General features: G+C 31.6%; 1 protein-coding gene across 3 annotated transcripts; it reads right to left on the bottom strand.

The window, feature by feature from the left end:
* Positions 1-2,644: 2,644 nt before the first annotated feature.
* On the bottom strand, positions 2,645-12,064 carry LOC134691392 (nuclear respiratory factor 1-like). Of its 3 annotated transcripts, none has more exons than XM_063551918.1 (9): positions 11,929-12,064; positions 7,980-8,185; positions 7,329-7,443; positions 6,641-6,776; positions 5,615-5,758; positions 4,684-4,842; positions 3,960-4,181; positions 3,367-3,553; positions 2,645-3,068 (listed from the first exon to the last, which is right to left on the bottom strand). In XM_063551918.1, exons 2-9 carry the CDS (start codon positions 8,158-8,160, stop codon positions 2,866-2,868), a joined length of 1,347 nt encoding a protein of 448 aa, XP_063407988.1. In that variant the 5' UTR covers positions 8,161-8,185; positions 11,929-12,064; the 3' UTR covers positions 2,645-2,865. The 3 variants fall into 3 exon arrangements, with proteins under 3 accessions (XP_063407988.1, XP_063407997.1, XP_063408004.1); XM_063551927.1 differs by having other exon boundaries at positions 11,922-12,051; XM_063551934.1 differs by lacking the exon at positions 11,929-12,064 and adding an exon at positions 11,409-11,525.
* Positions 12,065-14,861: the final 2,797 nt, after the last annotated feature.

Raw genomic sequence — 14,861 nt, 5'->3', positions numbered from 1 at the left:
TTAAACGTACTAAAAGGTCAAGATCTTCATTTGTTTTCATTTCATAACAAAAGGCAATAAATTATGTGTACCCAAATCTTAAGAAACCTTTTTCAAACTATATAGGATTGTTACGAATTCCCCTAATTCTGGAAACAATTACTAAATGTTCTTCTTTAAGTTGTGAAAAAAAAGAAATGTGAAACTATCATTTCCTTTGCAAAGATCAGATTAAATTTCGATTTTAAAAAGGGGGTACCTATAGAAACAGTGATATTGTTTGCCTTAAATTAGTGGAGAATAAAGGCTTTTCCCCTTGAGAAGAATCTCAATTTGAAAAAAAAATGTCTAAAAATTATTCCCAAAAAGACAACTTTTTCCCCAAACAGTGCAGTCTCAGTAGTAATTGTACATGATAACAAACTGAAAAACACTCATTTATACATTTGTCATGCCTAAAATGACTATATGGGCAGTTTTGCGGTTCTATTTATGTATCATCACTGACAACAAGGGGTCTTATTTCAAAGCAGGGTTTGACTCTTGAAAGGGGGTCTGTAAATTGAAGTTTCAGTCAAATTCATGGTTTATTCTAAATTTCCCAATTTGTTGAAAATTACGCATATTTTCCAAATAAAAAAGGGTAGAGGTAGTTTTGAATAAAGCCAACAATATCACTGAGAAAAAGGAATAAATATCGGCTACAAATATCTGTAAAAAAAACATGATTTTTTTGCGATTAATTAGGGGAACATACACTTTCTACTCTCCCTGGATCCGCTACTGTTTAAGTACAGTGTTTTATCATTAAAATTGTGTTTTAATAAATAATCTAATAATCGAATTAATAAAATAACGGAAGAAAGCAGTTTGTACGAAAACTAGAAATGTATAAATATGCATTTTTCAATGAGATGAAAATTCTGTAAAATATGATTAATTTGTATGATACTTGAAAACAAAAACAAAAATTTTCTTACCGTCATTAGAATAATTATTTAATCCTTGTCCGACGCTGGAATCCGATATTTTTGTTTACCTCATTCTGATGACATTATGAAGTCACTTGCGCAAACAACCATACACGGGGCGCAAAACTAAATAAAGATCGGGAAAATCTGACATTTTCTTTCCTTTTTGCAAATTCAGGGGTTCTATTACATGAAATACACAGAATATCATACATGAGGCGCAAAAGTGACTTACGCGAGCTTCCATTTCATTGGATAAAACTGTAACATGATCAATTTCCAATATTAGTTGAAGGTCTTGAAGCTGTCAATCATTTTATTTATATTACAAATTTTATATACCATGTGTCTTACTCATTAACATATTTAAACAAACTCATCCTTCGGATTCGTTTGTTTAAATATGTTAACTCGTAATAACCATGGTATATACAGTACTTAGCATATTTAGAATGTAGTTCATGTTCCTGTTGGCTATCTAAGATCATAATAGTATCGTTTTCATAACAGTGTGGACTAGACCATTTTTTGGCACACTGAGTGAGCATAAAATCTTTGTTATGAATGCCAATCACAAACAAGTTAAAGGTAATTGTTTCAGTATTAATAGCAACAGAAGTATTATGGTTGTCCACACTTTTATGGGAATACCTCTATTAAAATGATATTCAGATGCTTGGATTCATTAATTGTAACTGATCATTTGCAAGGTTTCAATTACACAAATTGGACACTTTAAATTGGCACTTTGCAGGAACAACTATTTTAAAGCTGAAGTTTTATTTTTATGGCATTAAACACACAAATGACAATGTAAAATATGATTCAATAAAGTTTTCTAGAACAATAAAACATTCAACATTTACATAAATTACAATAAGTAGTACATGATCCTTCTTAGTGGTAATCACAAATAGATAGACAATTTACAGTGAATATTTGTTGCAAAATGACAATGTTGTATTGCTATAAATGCACCAAATTGTCCAATGATACATATTAAAATAGTTTTGCAAATGAAACCATATTAAGGCTTACCTAAGCTTGTGTCAAACTTTTTCTAGCTTCGTTTAGTTTGTAAAATTTTTATAGATTTTTGCAAACATGAACAATGAAATCTATCATTATGGAAAATGTTAATTTCTTTAAAGTGTTTTTGGTGAATATAGCATATTTTTATGGAAATGTATCTTGCATGAAAATTCCGTACAATATAGGTTACAACTTACAGAGAAAAGTCCACATATTTTTATCAATCAAAAATCTACCTGCAGAAAAATAAAGATGCATACAGAATTTCAAGCCTCCCTCTTGACAGTTTGTTGAGAACAACTAGAACCAGTCCAGTGTCCAAACAAAATCATGATGTGGACTATAAATTGTAATTTTAAAGAGAAAATAAATGGGGATGGACACATATGGTGCCCTGCTTAAATATAAGGTTATGGTGCACAACTCAAGAAATGTGAAAGTAGCGCTACCAAAAATTATACTTGAACTGAGTTTTGTGGTAATAAGCTTTAGAATGTGCACTGTTGTTGAATGATGTGTCCAGGAGTCAGATAAATATCCTTGCATTAGCATTATAATATCTATATAATGTAGTGATAGGATAAAGGTGCTGCAGTTATTACCCCTTTCATTTACCAAATTAACTTATTAAAAAGGGAAAGATTTAACCAATAGTTTTATTCCTTATTTACCAAAAAAAAAAGTTCTACAAATACGGTAAGATATTTATTGATGGTTGCCTTATGCTACCTTGGCACAAAATTCTATATCATGGCATACTGGAAAAGTGTCTAATCCCAGATACTACTGATGAATTATATACTTTGTAGCTATAGCATACCATTACAACTGTATTAAAATATACAGGAATAAACAGATAATAAATATTTATTGTACATTTATATCATGTCTCTTCTAGTTTAGGTTCAACATGTTCCAACACATCTGGTGACTGACTGTCCATACTTTGAATATCTCCTATCACATTAATATCATCATCTTTAGGAACACCCATGGGTGCCATGGCAACATGTAGATCTGTACCTGAATGTAATGCTGTTACAGGATTGGTCAGTTGTTGATACATTGAAACAGGTATAACTATGCCTGAAAGAAAGAAACAAAAAAATAAGTCTGAAATGATGGAAACCATATATCACAGAACAAACCTTTCCTATTCCAGCAGTGTGTTAAAACAAATGTCTTGTATAAAACCTAAGTTCATGCCTTTTGCCTAACAGACTGAAATGCTTTTATATGATTCAGTAAATATAGTTGACTTGCTTGCTGATTGCTGTTTAAAGAGCCACTGTCCATTATTTGTGAATTTAACTTAAACAAATAAATTGAAATACAAAATCATCGGAATGAAACAGTCTTGAAAACACTTTCAATTTATACCTACCATTCAATGCATTATCCCCTGTTAAAATAATTTGTCCATCTTCTGATATTGTAGCTATACTTTGTGCCAATGAGTCTGCGTTCATCTCTACACTGACAGGGGTCATGTGTGTCAAATTATCACCACTAGGGTTGGCTAGGGTTTGTACAGCTTGACTGGCCTCCTGATTAGGTACACCAGGATGTATCTATAAACAAGTTACAACTTTTCCATTATAAAATATATGGCATAAAAGATTTAACTATTTGAAAGCAGGATGCCTTCTACAAAAATAATTTCCATGCCTAAACATTTAAGCTGATAGTAAAAATTATGATACCCTCTAAGGTCTGCTGTCTTTTATCTATTTTAAAGAATGAATATATCACTATTGCAATATCTAGAGCTAGTTTAATTTCTAATTTGACTGCTTTGACCACTTGGCCACATAGTCCCCTGCATGAGGAATTGAAAAAATTGGATAATTTTAATATTCTAACAATCAGGCTGTCAAAATTAGCAGGGTTTATGCATATAAAAATGCATCCCAAATATCTCTGACTTACCATTAGGGGGTTCCCCACCTTATTACAAACTTAAAACTGTATACTTACTGCATGGACAACCGTAGCTTGTGTGCCATCAGGAAGTGTCACGATTTGATTGGGTGATGTATCTATCTGAATAATAGACACTGTGCCATCAGGATTGTTTATAGTTTGTAACATAGTTCTTTGATAGCTTGATTCAGTTTCGAAAACATGTAACAGATCTTCTCTTCCATGGTGTCTGTAACAGTTCTTCACAATACTTTTAAGAGCATCTGTCCATGAAACCTATATAAACAGAAATATATGAATAAATATATTTATGTTCCTAAGGGCCCATGATAGACAGCATGACATTTATAAACACAAAACAATACACTTCAATTTTGTATCAAATTCAGATCAAATATATAACAAGAATGTGTCGGTAGTACACAGATGCCACACTTGCACTATCATTTTCTATGTTCAGTGGACAGTGAAATTGGGGTAAAATATCTAATTTGGCATCATATCATAGTGAACATCTGTAATAAGTTTTAAGTTGATTGGACTTCATCTTTATCAAAAACTACCTTGACCAAAAACTTTAACCTAAAGTGGGACAGGACAGACAAGCGATTGGACAAACAGACACACAGACCAGAAAGCATAATGCCCCTCTACTATTATAGATGGGACTAGTGCGGCGTTAAATTGTTGGTGCACAATGTGAATTTTTTAAAGCAATTTTCAAGGAGTTTTTTGTCAGCTTTGTTGGCATACTGTATTTAAATATCAATATGTGAACCTTTTTCTTCTGCTCAGTTGTTCTAACATCACTTCTAACATTGGCCCATGGAACATCATCAGGCCACCATACAGGACGACATTCCATTTTACCCCAGCCAGGTTTACTTCTGCCTGTTGAATATTTTAACATTTCAGGTATGAAAGTCCTCAGCTGAGCCTATACAATGAAAGTAAAGAAAAATTGTATTCAAATATTAATAAAACATCATAAATCAACCAAAAAATTTTAATGTCAGTAATTGGTTTTCAAGTCATATATGCATTGTTTTAAAGCACATTGATCAAGTTTACACAAGAACGAAGCTTCTCAATCTAGTTTGAAAATATTGATTTTTTTCTGCAGTAGTTCATGTAACATGCTCTTTTCATCACAATTGTATGCATTTTTCCCCTTTTGTTCCTAATAAAAATTCAAGTCCACCAAGTTTTGAAGAAATAGTCATGATTTTTTTTATGCAAGGTAAACAATTGCAATCAAGTCAACAATAAAACAATCAACATCAGTTTTTAATCTTATATAGAAAAAAAGATTTCAGAGGGTTAACTTTGTAACTTTGATCAGAATGTGATTTCTCGTTTTGTAATGTTTCTCTTGATAATTTGTCTTCCAAATGGATTGGTCTTATTTTCAATCAAGCCGCATCTCCTTATTTTCATATTGTGAGACTTAAATGAATAAACATCTGTTGCCTCTATAAATTTACATTTACCAAGATACTAAATTTTGGTTATTCTTTTTCAACCTCAAATACATTTTCATTTATATATCAAATTTTGATGATTTGAAAACAATCCTGTCATATGATTTATATCTATAAAAGTATGGGTAACCTGGTTGTCACATCCAAAGTAAATATGCAAACAATTACTACAGCTAGAATAAATCACTTGTTAATATCTGTGTTATATAATTGGTCTTTATGAATTACCTGCGTCATCTTTTCTACTGAAGTAGGGATACCATCAATGGCTAATGACGGTAGTTCTTGAGCACCTTGGTGTTCTGCATGAGGTATCGTCTCAGATAAAGATGTCTCTAAATCGTGAAGAATAACGGATTTACAATTCCTCATCTGAAAAACAGAATACAATTCTGACCATTTATGGTATTTTTGCATATAAAGCAGTTCTTTTAAAACTTGTTTGAATTCCCATTCCAGTATTATGCATTCATTTAACTCAAAGTTTACCATTATATTATGTTAATGTTGTACTAATAAGTATTGTGGTTTAATTGTGTTCATGAACATTTTACGGCAGAGAAATCCATGCAAGTGGTAAGGGCAACTAACAGTTACACTGAATAAATCTTATTTTGTTCTGTATTTATAAACCCTCCTAAATGGCACCTTTTTGACATTGTAAAGAGATGAAAGGAACCAATACAAAGTAATGAAGGCACTGAGACTGAAGAGTAAAGATTGCATTAATTTTGCAGTGTGAAATAAAATGAAACATTGCAAATATTGCATTGAAAATTGAAAGTTAAACTTTAAATATGAACAAAGAAAGATAACTCAAATCTTTAATATACATCTTAAAGAAAGATGTCATCGACAGTTTTAGAACAGATACTAGATTCATGCACCATCCATGTGCGATTTATGCAAATTTTTGCAAAATTATGGTTCCACACATACATGAACACACTATTTTGTATCTTGAATATTTAAGCATAAATTCAATTGATTCATTTCTTGAAATGCAAGGGTGTAATGACAAAGTTTGGAAATTAATAACTACTAAAGCCAGTCTCATACATTTTGATTGTATGAATGCCTTTTTACCCCCAAAATGCTTGACTCTAAACCAAAACTATCATTGTAAAGCAAATTATTTTTGTATTGTAAAACATAAGCAGTACAAACATATTTTCACAGTACTTACTTAAATGCTGCTTCAAAACATGATCCAATACAAAACATTACCCCTATGCAATTATTAGTATAACATACCACACTTTCTAAAGGTTGTGATCCAAACACTTTATAGTTATTGTTTGAGTTTGACATTTTTCCTGGTGTACAACATAGCACCACTGCCTGCTGACCAACTCTTGTTGTGTACTCTTCGATGGTCTGCTTTAATTTCCTGAAAATATATTCATGAACTAATTTCTTAATATACATTTCAAATAAACTATTTACATTTTATCTATGCATTGAATTTATTGAAAACTAAATTTATTACATATCAAGACATCAACTAACCTATATTTTAAAACCTGTGAAAATTTATGAAATATCAACCACCACACACATCATGCACATTGAGAATACTATATATAAAATATAGCTATGAACAAAAAGACAAATTTCTAATATGGTACAGTTTTAACCTTTTACACGCTACTCAGCTGTTGTCTGCTCTTTGGTCGGTGTGTTGTCTCTTTGTCATATTCCCCATTTCCATTTTCAAATTTTTGATTTATGCTGAGCACTGTTTTAAAAATTTATTTTGTTAAACAAAATTTTCATTCAAGTGAAGATGTTTTCTCATTAAAATAAATTCTGCTGTTTTTTTACTAGGAATACAATAAAATTGAGAATGGAAATGGGGAATGTGTCAAAGAGAAAACAGCTGAAGGCCATCAAAAATCGTACAAAGACTAAGGCCCAAAAATGCATAAGGCTCAAAACATACCTGAGCAGCCTTGTTTGTTGTCGTTTACGTATAGATGGGTTAGTTTCAAAAGAATGAGGGCGTTTCTTTTTTCTACCACTAGCAATTGCTGCAGCTGCAGCTAATCCTACTGTCCCTGACATAAAACAAAATATCTTAATTATTGATTCTTATAATCTTAAATTCAATCATGGAAAATTGTTTTATGTTATCAAATTGTGAAAGCTGAGAAAAACAGACTTGACTGAAATTTCTCTGAAAAGTATAAACTTTAATTGGGAATGTAAAGATGCTTTTTATCAGAACTTAAACATATTTCCAATAAACATGTATCTATATATGCAAGAATTCAATTTTTATTAGTTTCTACATGTTCTATGTCGTTACAAAATATGAAATTAGCAATTCTTTTTTTTTCAAATGTAATTTTCTTTCTTAGTTAATAAACCTTATCTTTTACATGCAGTACCAACATATAAGCAGAGTTTTGTAAAATGCTATTTCATGAAGGAATAATCACATTTTTAAAAATGTAAATGAAAAATTGTGGCAGATTGTCCCACATACATACAGTAGCATATCATAATGACATTACAAAATTTTACTATTTATTTGGCAGAAATTTCACCACAATAAGTGGTAGATGATATAATTTCATATGTATGTCCATACCTGCAGCTGCTAACTGAACTGAAACTTCATCATCACCCAGTAGATCAGAACTGTCAAACGAACTCTCTGGTGAACTTGGTTCACTGATGCCATCACTCATGATATCTGAGGAACTGTTTAATGTGTAAGTCTGGATCCCTTGTCCATGACCTGCTGATGATACAATGCTCGCACTTATCATCGTGCCTTCGGTCTGTAAATGTCATCTATAATACACAAAATGAACCATCATAAATTATTGTTTTCTATTTCTTCATTAACAAGTCATCTGCCTGTTGCATATCAATAGTAATACATGTACGTCTTACAAATGACTTATAATATATAATTAGTTGGCTGAATAAAGTATGAAGCATAATGTTGTAAATAAATATCACTGTAACAACAAAACTACTTTTAAATAAGACAGTCCTAATCGATCAACATATATTATAAGTATTTACAACTCTTGGTTCAGTTGTCTAAATATTTACAATTTTGTGTTTTCCCTTAATTTTAAGACAAGTTTATAAATTTAAAGGCAAGGTGTGATTTACTATCAAAGTTTGTTTTAATTTATACAAATGTGACTTTTTTGACAGGTAAGTACATAGTCCAGTCAAACTAAGATTTAACCTCAAACTAATTGCAACAGAAAGTATTTTAGTTCTAATCTAGTATAGCATAATGCCCTTTATATACACAAAAAAAAGTCCCATCAAATCTAACTTGAGGAAAGCTCAAAATCAGCATTTTTAATTTCCTATGGAAATTAACATTGGAAGGGGAGATAACTCTTGTAAAAATAGTCTTTTTTTTCTTCAGTTTTTGGTTGTTCTTCTTGAAATTTATGTAAAGTATGATACTTTGATGGGGTTATAAGTTTGTATTTGATTAAATTATATAATCTTCTGCTCATGAAATGTACAAAACCAAAGTGTTATCGGGTAGTTTTATTTTTTTCATGCATTTTTCATTAAAGAAATTGCAAAATTGAAGCTTTGTACCCATTTTGAAAAAATAGCTTGATGAAATATATGAAAACACCTTTAGAGTTGTTTGTTATACTCTAAAGACTCCTAAAAAATGAAGAATCAATACATTCTGATGAATAGAAGCGATGAAATTTTATTTTTGTATTAATTTTCATTTACATTTCTGCCTTTTTTGCAAGCATTTATCTCCCTTTTCAATGCAAATCTCCATAGGAATTTTAAATGGTGATTTTTTTAGTTTTCCTCAAGTTAGATTTTATGGGACTTTTTTCTGTGTATGTTCTGGGTATAATGCTAAAGATTAAAACTTAAAAATCTTCTGTTGCAATTACTTTCGGGTTAGGGTCAAATTTATGCTAGATTGACTAGACTGACACTAGTCAGCAAACACTAAAATACAAGTAAAAATGTGGACATAATTTAATGAGAAAATGTGTGAAGCCAAAAGCATTTCCCTCCATCTATACATTAGACTATTCAAGAAATATTAAAAAAAAAAACAAGATTGTGTCCCCAGTACACAGATGCCCCATTTGCACTTTCATTTTCTATGGACCGTGAAAATGGGATAAAAATGTAAGCCATAAATTTGTCCTTGTAAAATATGTCCGAGCGGACCCATATCCCTAGTATAAAATGTCCATGGTTACAAATTTTACTAGTAAATATAGTCTGATGTTAGTAATTTTTGTCCCCAGACTCATTTACCTAGGAATTAAAGTCCATGTCATTAATAATCCTAGGTAAAAATGTCTGTGTCCTTTTTTTTTAATCTGAAACATATAATTCATTTCCCTAAATAAACAGTTTTTTAAGAGCTGTGTTTTTATATTTTTGATAAAATGTAAGTAACCAGACTAACTTTCCTAGGAAATCATGTCCATGGTATTAAAATCAATAGGGCAAAACGTCCATGTTTTTTATAATTTAAATTTAAGGTTATTTTAAACCAAACTAACTTTTTCAAGTACCTTTCATGTATTTTGATTTTGTTAAAGAGTTAAGTAATAATATGTGAAAAAAATATATTCCCAGACAAATTTTCCTAGGAAATCATGTCCATGCTATAATTATTCCTAGATAAAAACATCCATATCATTTAATTTCAAAGGTTTATTTCCATAAATGGTTTTAATATTGTTTTAGAGTTCTGTATTAATATTTTTTTAAGTTATGTCCACAGACTAATTTTCCTAGGAAATCATGTTAATGTCATTATTATTCCTAGATAAAGACACCCATATTAATTATTTTTAAAGGTTAATAAACATGGCTTGTGTTGTTTTAATATTGTTTTAGAAATGTGTACAAAATGTATTGATATTATGAAAAAAAAAAAATCCCCAAACAAATATTTCAGGGTCATGTCCATGTTCATATTAATCCTAGGTAGAAACGTCAATGTTTGTTATTTTTAAGCGTTGTATTAATATTGTTATAGAGTTATGTATTTAGATTTAAAATAAAATATTTGCGAAGACTAATTTTCCTAGGAAATTTGGTCCACTTTCTTTATGTTAATTGGAAATTATTATCAACACTTTCAATTCTTAACTAAGATGGGGTTGTTTATTCAATAGTTTCCATCATAATATAAAAAAGAAGATGTGGTAAAATTGTTTCTAGTACAGTAGAGATTTTTGTTTTTAAGTTGTATTTATTCATAGTCAATCTATTGCATTGTATCTATCCATTTATCCGGTAAAAAGTGTTCATTTGCTTTTGCTTCCAGAATGTTATTTGGTAACAGACATTTTTTTCTAGGTAAACAAGTCCATAATCATAATTTTACTACAAAAAAATTTATTAGGACAAATTTTCCTAGGAAAATAAATGCCAGACTTATTTTACTAGCCATGGACTTATTTTCCTAGGAGAATTTGTCCTAGGACTTTTATTCCTAGTAAAATTAGGGCCATGGACTTGATTACCTAGGGAAAAATGTCCGGCGGACAAATTTTCCTACCAGACCAAATTTACTGTTACAAAAACTCTACATTAAAATTAGAAAGATCATATCATATAAAGGAACATGTGAACTACACAAGTTCATCAAAATCTACCTCCACCAAAAACTTTAACCTGAAGTGAAACAGACAAACGAACAGACTACAACTGTTAAAGAACTAACGGATGGACAGACCAGAAAACATAATGCCCATAAAAAAAGGGGGCAGGAGGACAGCTCTTCCAACAGGTTGGGAACAACCTCCAAATGAGGGATATCCCTTAAATGAGGGACTTTATCTATAAGAATAAAGAAAACCTTAAAAACATTTAACTTATAGAGAGGGAGAAATCAGAGTATTTGGAACAACTTTTCAAAAAGAGGGGCGCAATTATTTTGTTAAATAATAAAGAAGATGCAAGTCCAGGAAATCTCTTTGCCACTGCAAAATTATTTGACTGACAGTGACAGTTCATAAGGATTGAAAGGGAGACAATGCAATATTACCAGCCATTTTGATTTCTCAAATTCATAAATTCTGCTTTTTAAACACATTTCCATTTTAGAAGTTAAAGTCATGCGGGTCATTTTGTCAATGTATTGTGACACTGCGTGCGCAGTGTTGCTGACAGGTGTTTGATAAGAACCTTGCGTCTGCGCGACATTTCTGACAGGCTTGCGCGAAAGTTGTGAGGATGCATATTTCTCTATGCAGGACCCTACGAGTTTCTTCCTCGGACTTTTACATTTATGAGAGACATTGACAACCTCCCAAAGCCATGTTTCGAGCATGTGATTTGGCACATTCTATTAGAACTGCGACTTATTTCACCCGGGAAATTCATTTAACTTTTGTGTATTTCATTGGGTCTATGCGACTGCGCATTTTGCGACAGATTCAGCTTGGTGCCCTTATTTCACATCTGATTTCATGTTTCACAATTAAAGTTCATGTTTTTTAAATATTTAGAGGTTTCAATTTCATTCTCAGTTGTGTTCTTAGTTGGTGAATTTGCTTACATCTTACCAAATTCGCTGGGAAAATTAAAGTAAAAATCGACATTCCAGACATTCATTATGCGCGAAATCGTCCATTTTGGATATTGTCTGAGCAGATAAGCAATGTTTTCCTAGGGGGTGGTCTCGCAATTGAAAATGGATCGAGCAATTGAAGCGCCACCTATGTTTAAATTTTTATGATGAAACCAGTGGCAAATATTACAAACAGTGTGTTAACATTGAGGGTGTAAATGGGATGATTTATATGCTGAACATATCAAATCAAAATCAAATATTTTTTATTCCTATTAGAGGGCCATTAAAGGTTAAAGAGAATATAAATTAACACAAAGTTCAGACAGTTGAGGGGGGATAGGAGGGGTCCTGATCCCGAAATCTCGGACTTAAAAACACGAAATCTCGAGGTCCCGAAATTGGAATAAAGAATTCCCGGATTCCGAAAGGGTTGATCCCGAAATCCCGAGCTTAAAAACACCAGATCCGGAAGTCCCGATAAAGGTCCTACCCCCCCCCCCCCCCCCCCCCCCCTCACAGTTCATACAAACAAACAAACAAATACAACATCCACACAAATAAAAACACATGATGCAATCTTGAATCTTACACGTGTTCTGATAAATAAATATGATTTAGAACAAATATGGAAATATGATTATACAAAAATATGTACATGACAGGAGAGAGACAGTACAAAGAGGAATAACTCTATTGAATTATCCTAACTTTTATCTCTTTTTTTTTCCTGTTTGAGTCTGGAAATTTTTATTTAGGTATAACGTTAGACTAAAATCTGTATTTTAAAAAAAATCTTCATTTTTCATCATCCAGATAAAGAAGATTTTCTGAATTTATGTTTTTCAGATATGGAAATTTTTAAATATTTTTTGTGAATTTTTTTAATCATGAGCTATGTAGAGGCGGCATTCTAAAACAAAACGAAGAAGTTTTTTTAGATAGGTTAATATCCAGTTGTTCACTGTAAAACAATATATTAATAATTAGAGTACCATGAGTTATTTGACTGGTTATTGCTAGATTTATATTCATTAAAGGATCTGCTCAACAGACTCCGATGGGGAGTGCGGCAAGTCTACCAGTACACAAATATTTGTTCCAATCAATCTGCAAGTGCATGGTGGACACCGTCTTCTGTTATAAAAGGCTATTTCTAATAGAATGCCCCGATGATGATCAGTGAATTTGAATAAGCATTCACATTTGTCTGCCTCATATCTTGACACTTTTATTGCGGTGTGTTTCTTTATTCTATATTGGCAATTGTAGTTCTGTTATATGTTTTTGAGTTTAGTATGACGTCGATTTTCACTGAACAGGTGCACACTTCTATCTAGGAACTAACTGAGGCCCAACTTCGGGTTCGGGATTTTTTCGCTGCGTTAAAGATCCATGATTGGCTATCTGCATGCTTTTTGATTGGGATGTTGTGTCTTTGGTATATTCCTCATTTGCATTCTCAATTTTATTTTTATTGCACAAATACTGTCGATTCAAACACGATTAACGCATATTTATTTTAATAAAATACCCAATTATAGAGCTGGAACGTTATATATTCAAGGAGCTGATATAACAGGAATGGACAAAACAACCCACACATAATGCATAAATATTGTCAGTAATCTGATTCGCCAAAGATCTGCCACCAATGCCAAATTTCATAATTTTTACAAATTTATATTAAAATTTAAATTAGACAAAACGACTGTAGAAAGTTAAAAACAAACGAGATGTTTCTCAGGAACATAAACAGAAGCAGTCTAACATTGCATTTAAACAAACTAACATACATAAACGCACCGACTCTAACAAAAATAACTAAAAATTGCCAAAAAGAAATTATATTGATATAATTGACACTCAAACACGGTTCCAGAGCTTTTATTTTCTATCATGATTTCCTTGATAGTGGGTTGCTGATCAAAAGGAAGCTATTAAACAAAGAGTTCCAAGTGGTGAAGTTGTAATCATCCCGTCACAAGTTTTACGGACGCCATCATGAGTTGTTTGACCATTATAGATCGTAACTGTCCTTTCTCCCTTTCCCGAATTGGACTCATAATCGGGTATGTGTATAAGCATGAACAACACAACATGTGACATATGTGGATCAGGAGCCTGGTATCAGTCCCAGTCAGTTATTTGTGGGGTTCGTGTTGCTCAGTATTTAGATTTCTATGTTTTGTTTTGTGTACTACTGTTTGTCTATAGGAAATTTTTGAGCCATTGCAGTGTCAGTTAAATTTCGATTTATGAGTTTAAATGTCCCTCTGGTATCGTATGCCTCTCTCTCTCACTTTGGATATGTTTACTTGAGGTACCAATAGGTATAATCATACTAATCAATACACATATCAGTCAACCGGTAAATATTTCAAATTCTGTTTGTCAGTTTCTTCAATATATATTCCATATACATCTTTGTGTTTCTGATATAGCATTCATTAATTTAAAGATTTTACTCATTGAAAACTACAAGTTGACACAATTGTTTGCATCTCCAGTTAAAGGGAAAATTCGCGATTTTTTACTTATGGTCTAAATATGTTCATTATGACAAAATATATATATTTACAAAGTTTTATCGCTATATGTTTAACTGCATGTTGTATTCCTTTCTAAATGTATTCATGTATATGTGGAGATGGTTAAAATTGCATGTTGATCTTTCATCTTGCTGCTTTTATATATTTAACATTTATTACAAATTAGTACGCCATATTTTTCATTTCCACATTGTTTGCTTTATAACACGTCTCTAAAATGTAATTGAAAAACAAAGAATATGGAGTATCCATGAATGACACAAAATCAGTACATGCATGCACAGCAAAAACACACAAAAACCAAAGGAATAGCGCTTTTATTGCTGTTAATATCAAAGTTACAATGAAATAAGCCGTCAACACGGACCACTGCCCC

The sequence above is a fragment of the Mytilus trossulus genome, chromosome 1 (genome assembly GCF_036588685.1).
Source record: "Mytilus trossulus isolate FHL-02 chromosome 1, PNRI_Mtr1.1.1.hap1, whole genome shotgun sequence".
NCBI lineage: Eukaryota > Metazoa > Mollusca > Bivalvia > Mytilida > Mytilidae > Mytilus > Mytilus trossulus.
Note: the sequence above shows the minus strand (reverse complement) of the source record. Positions and strands in the feature narration are given on the sequence as shown.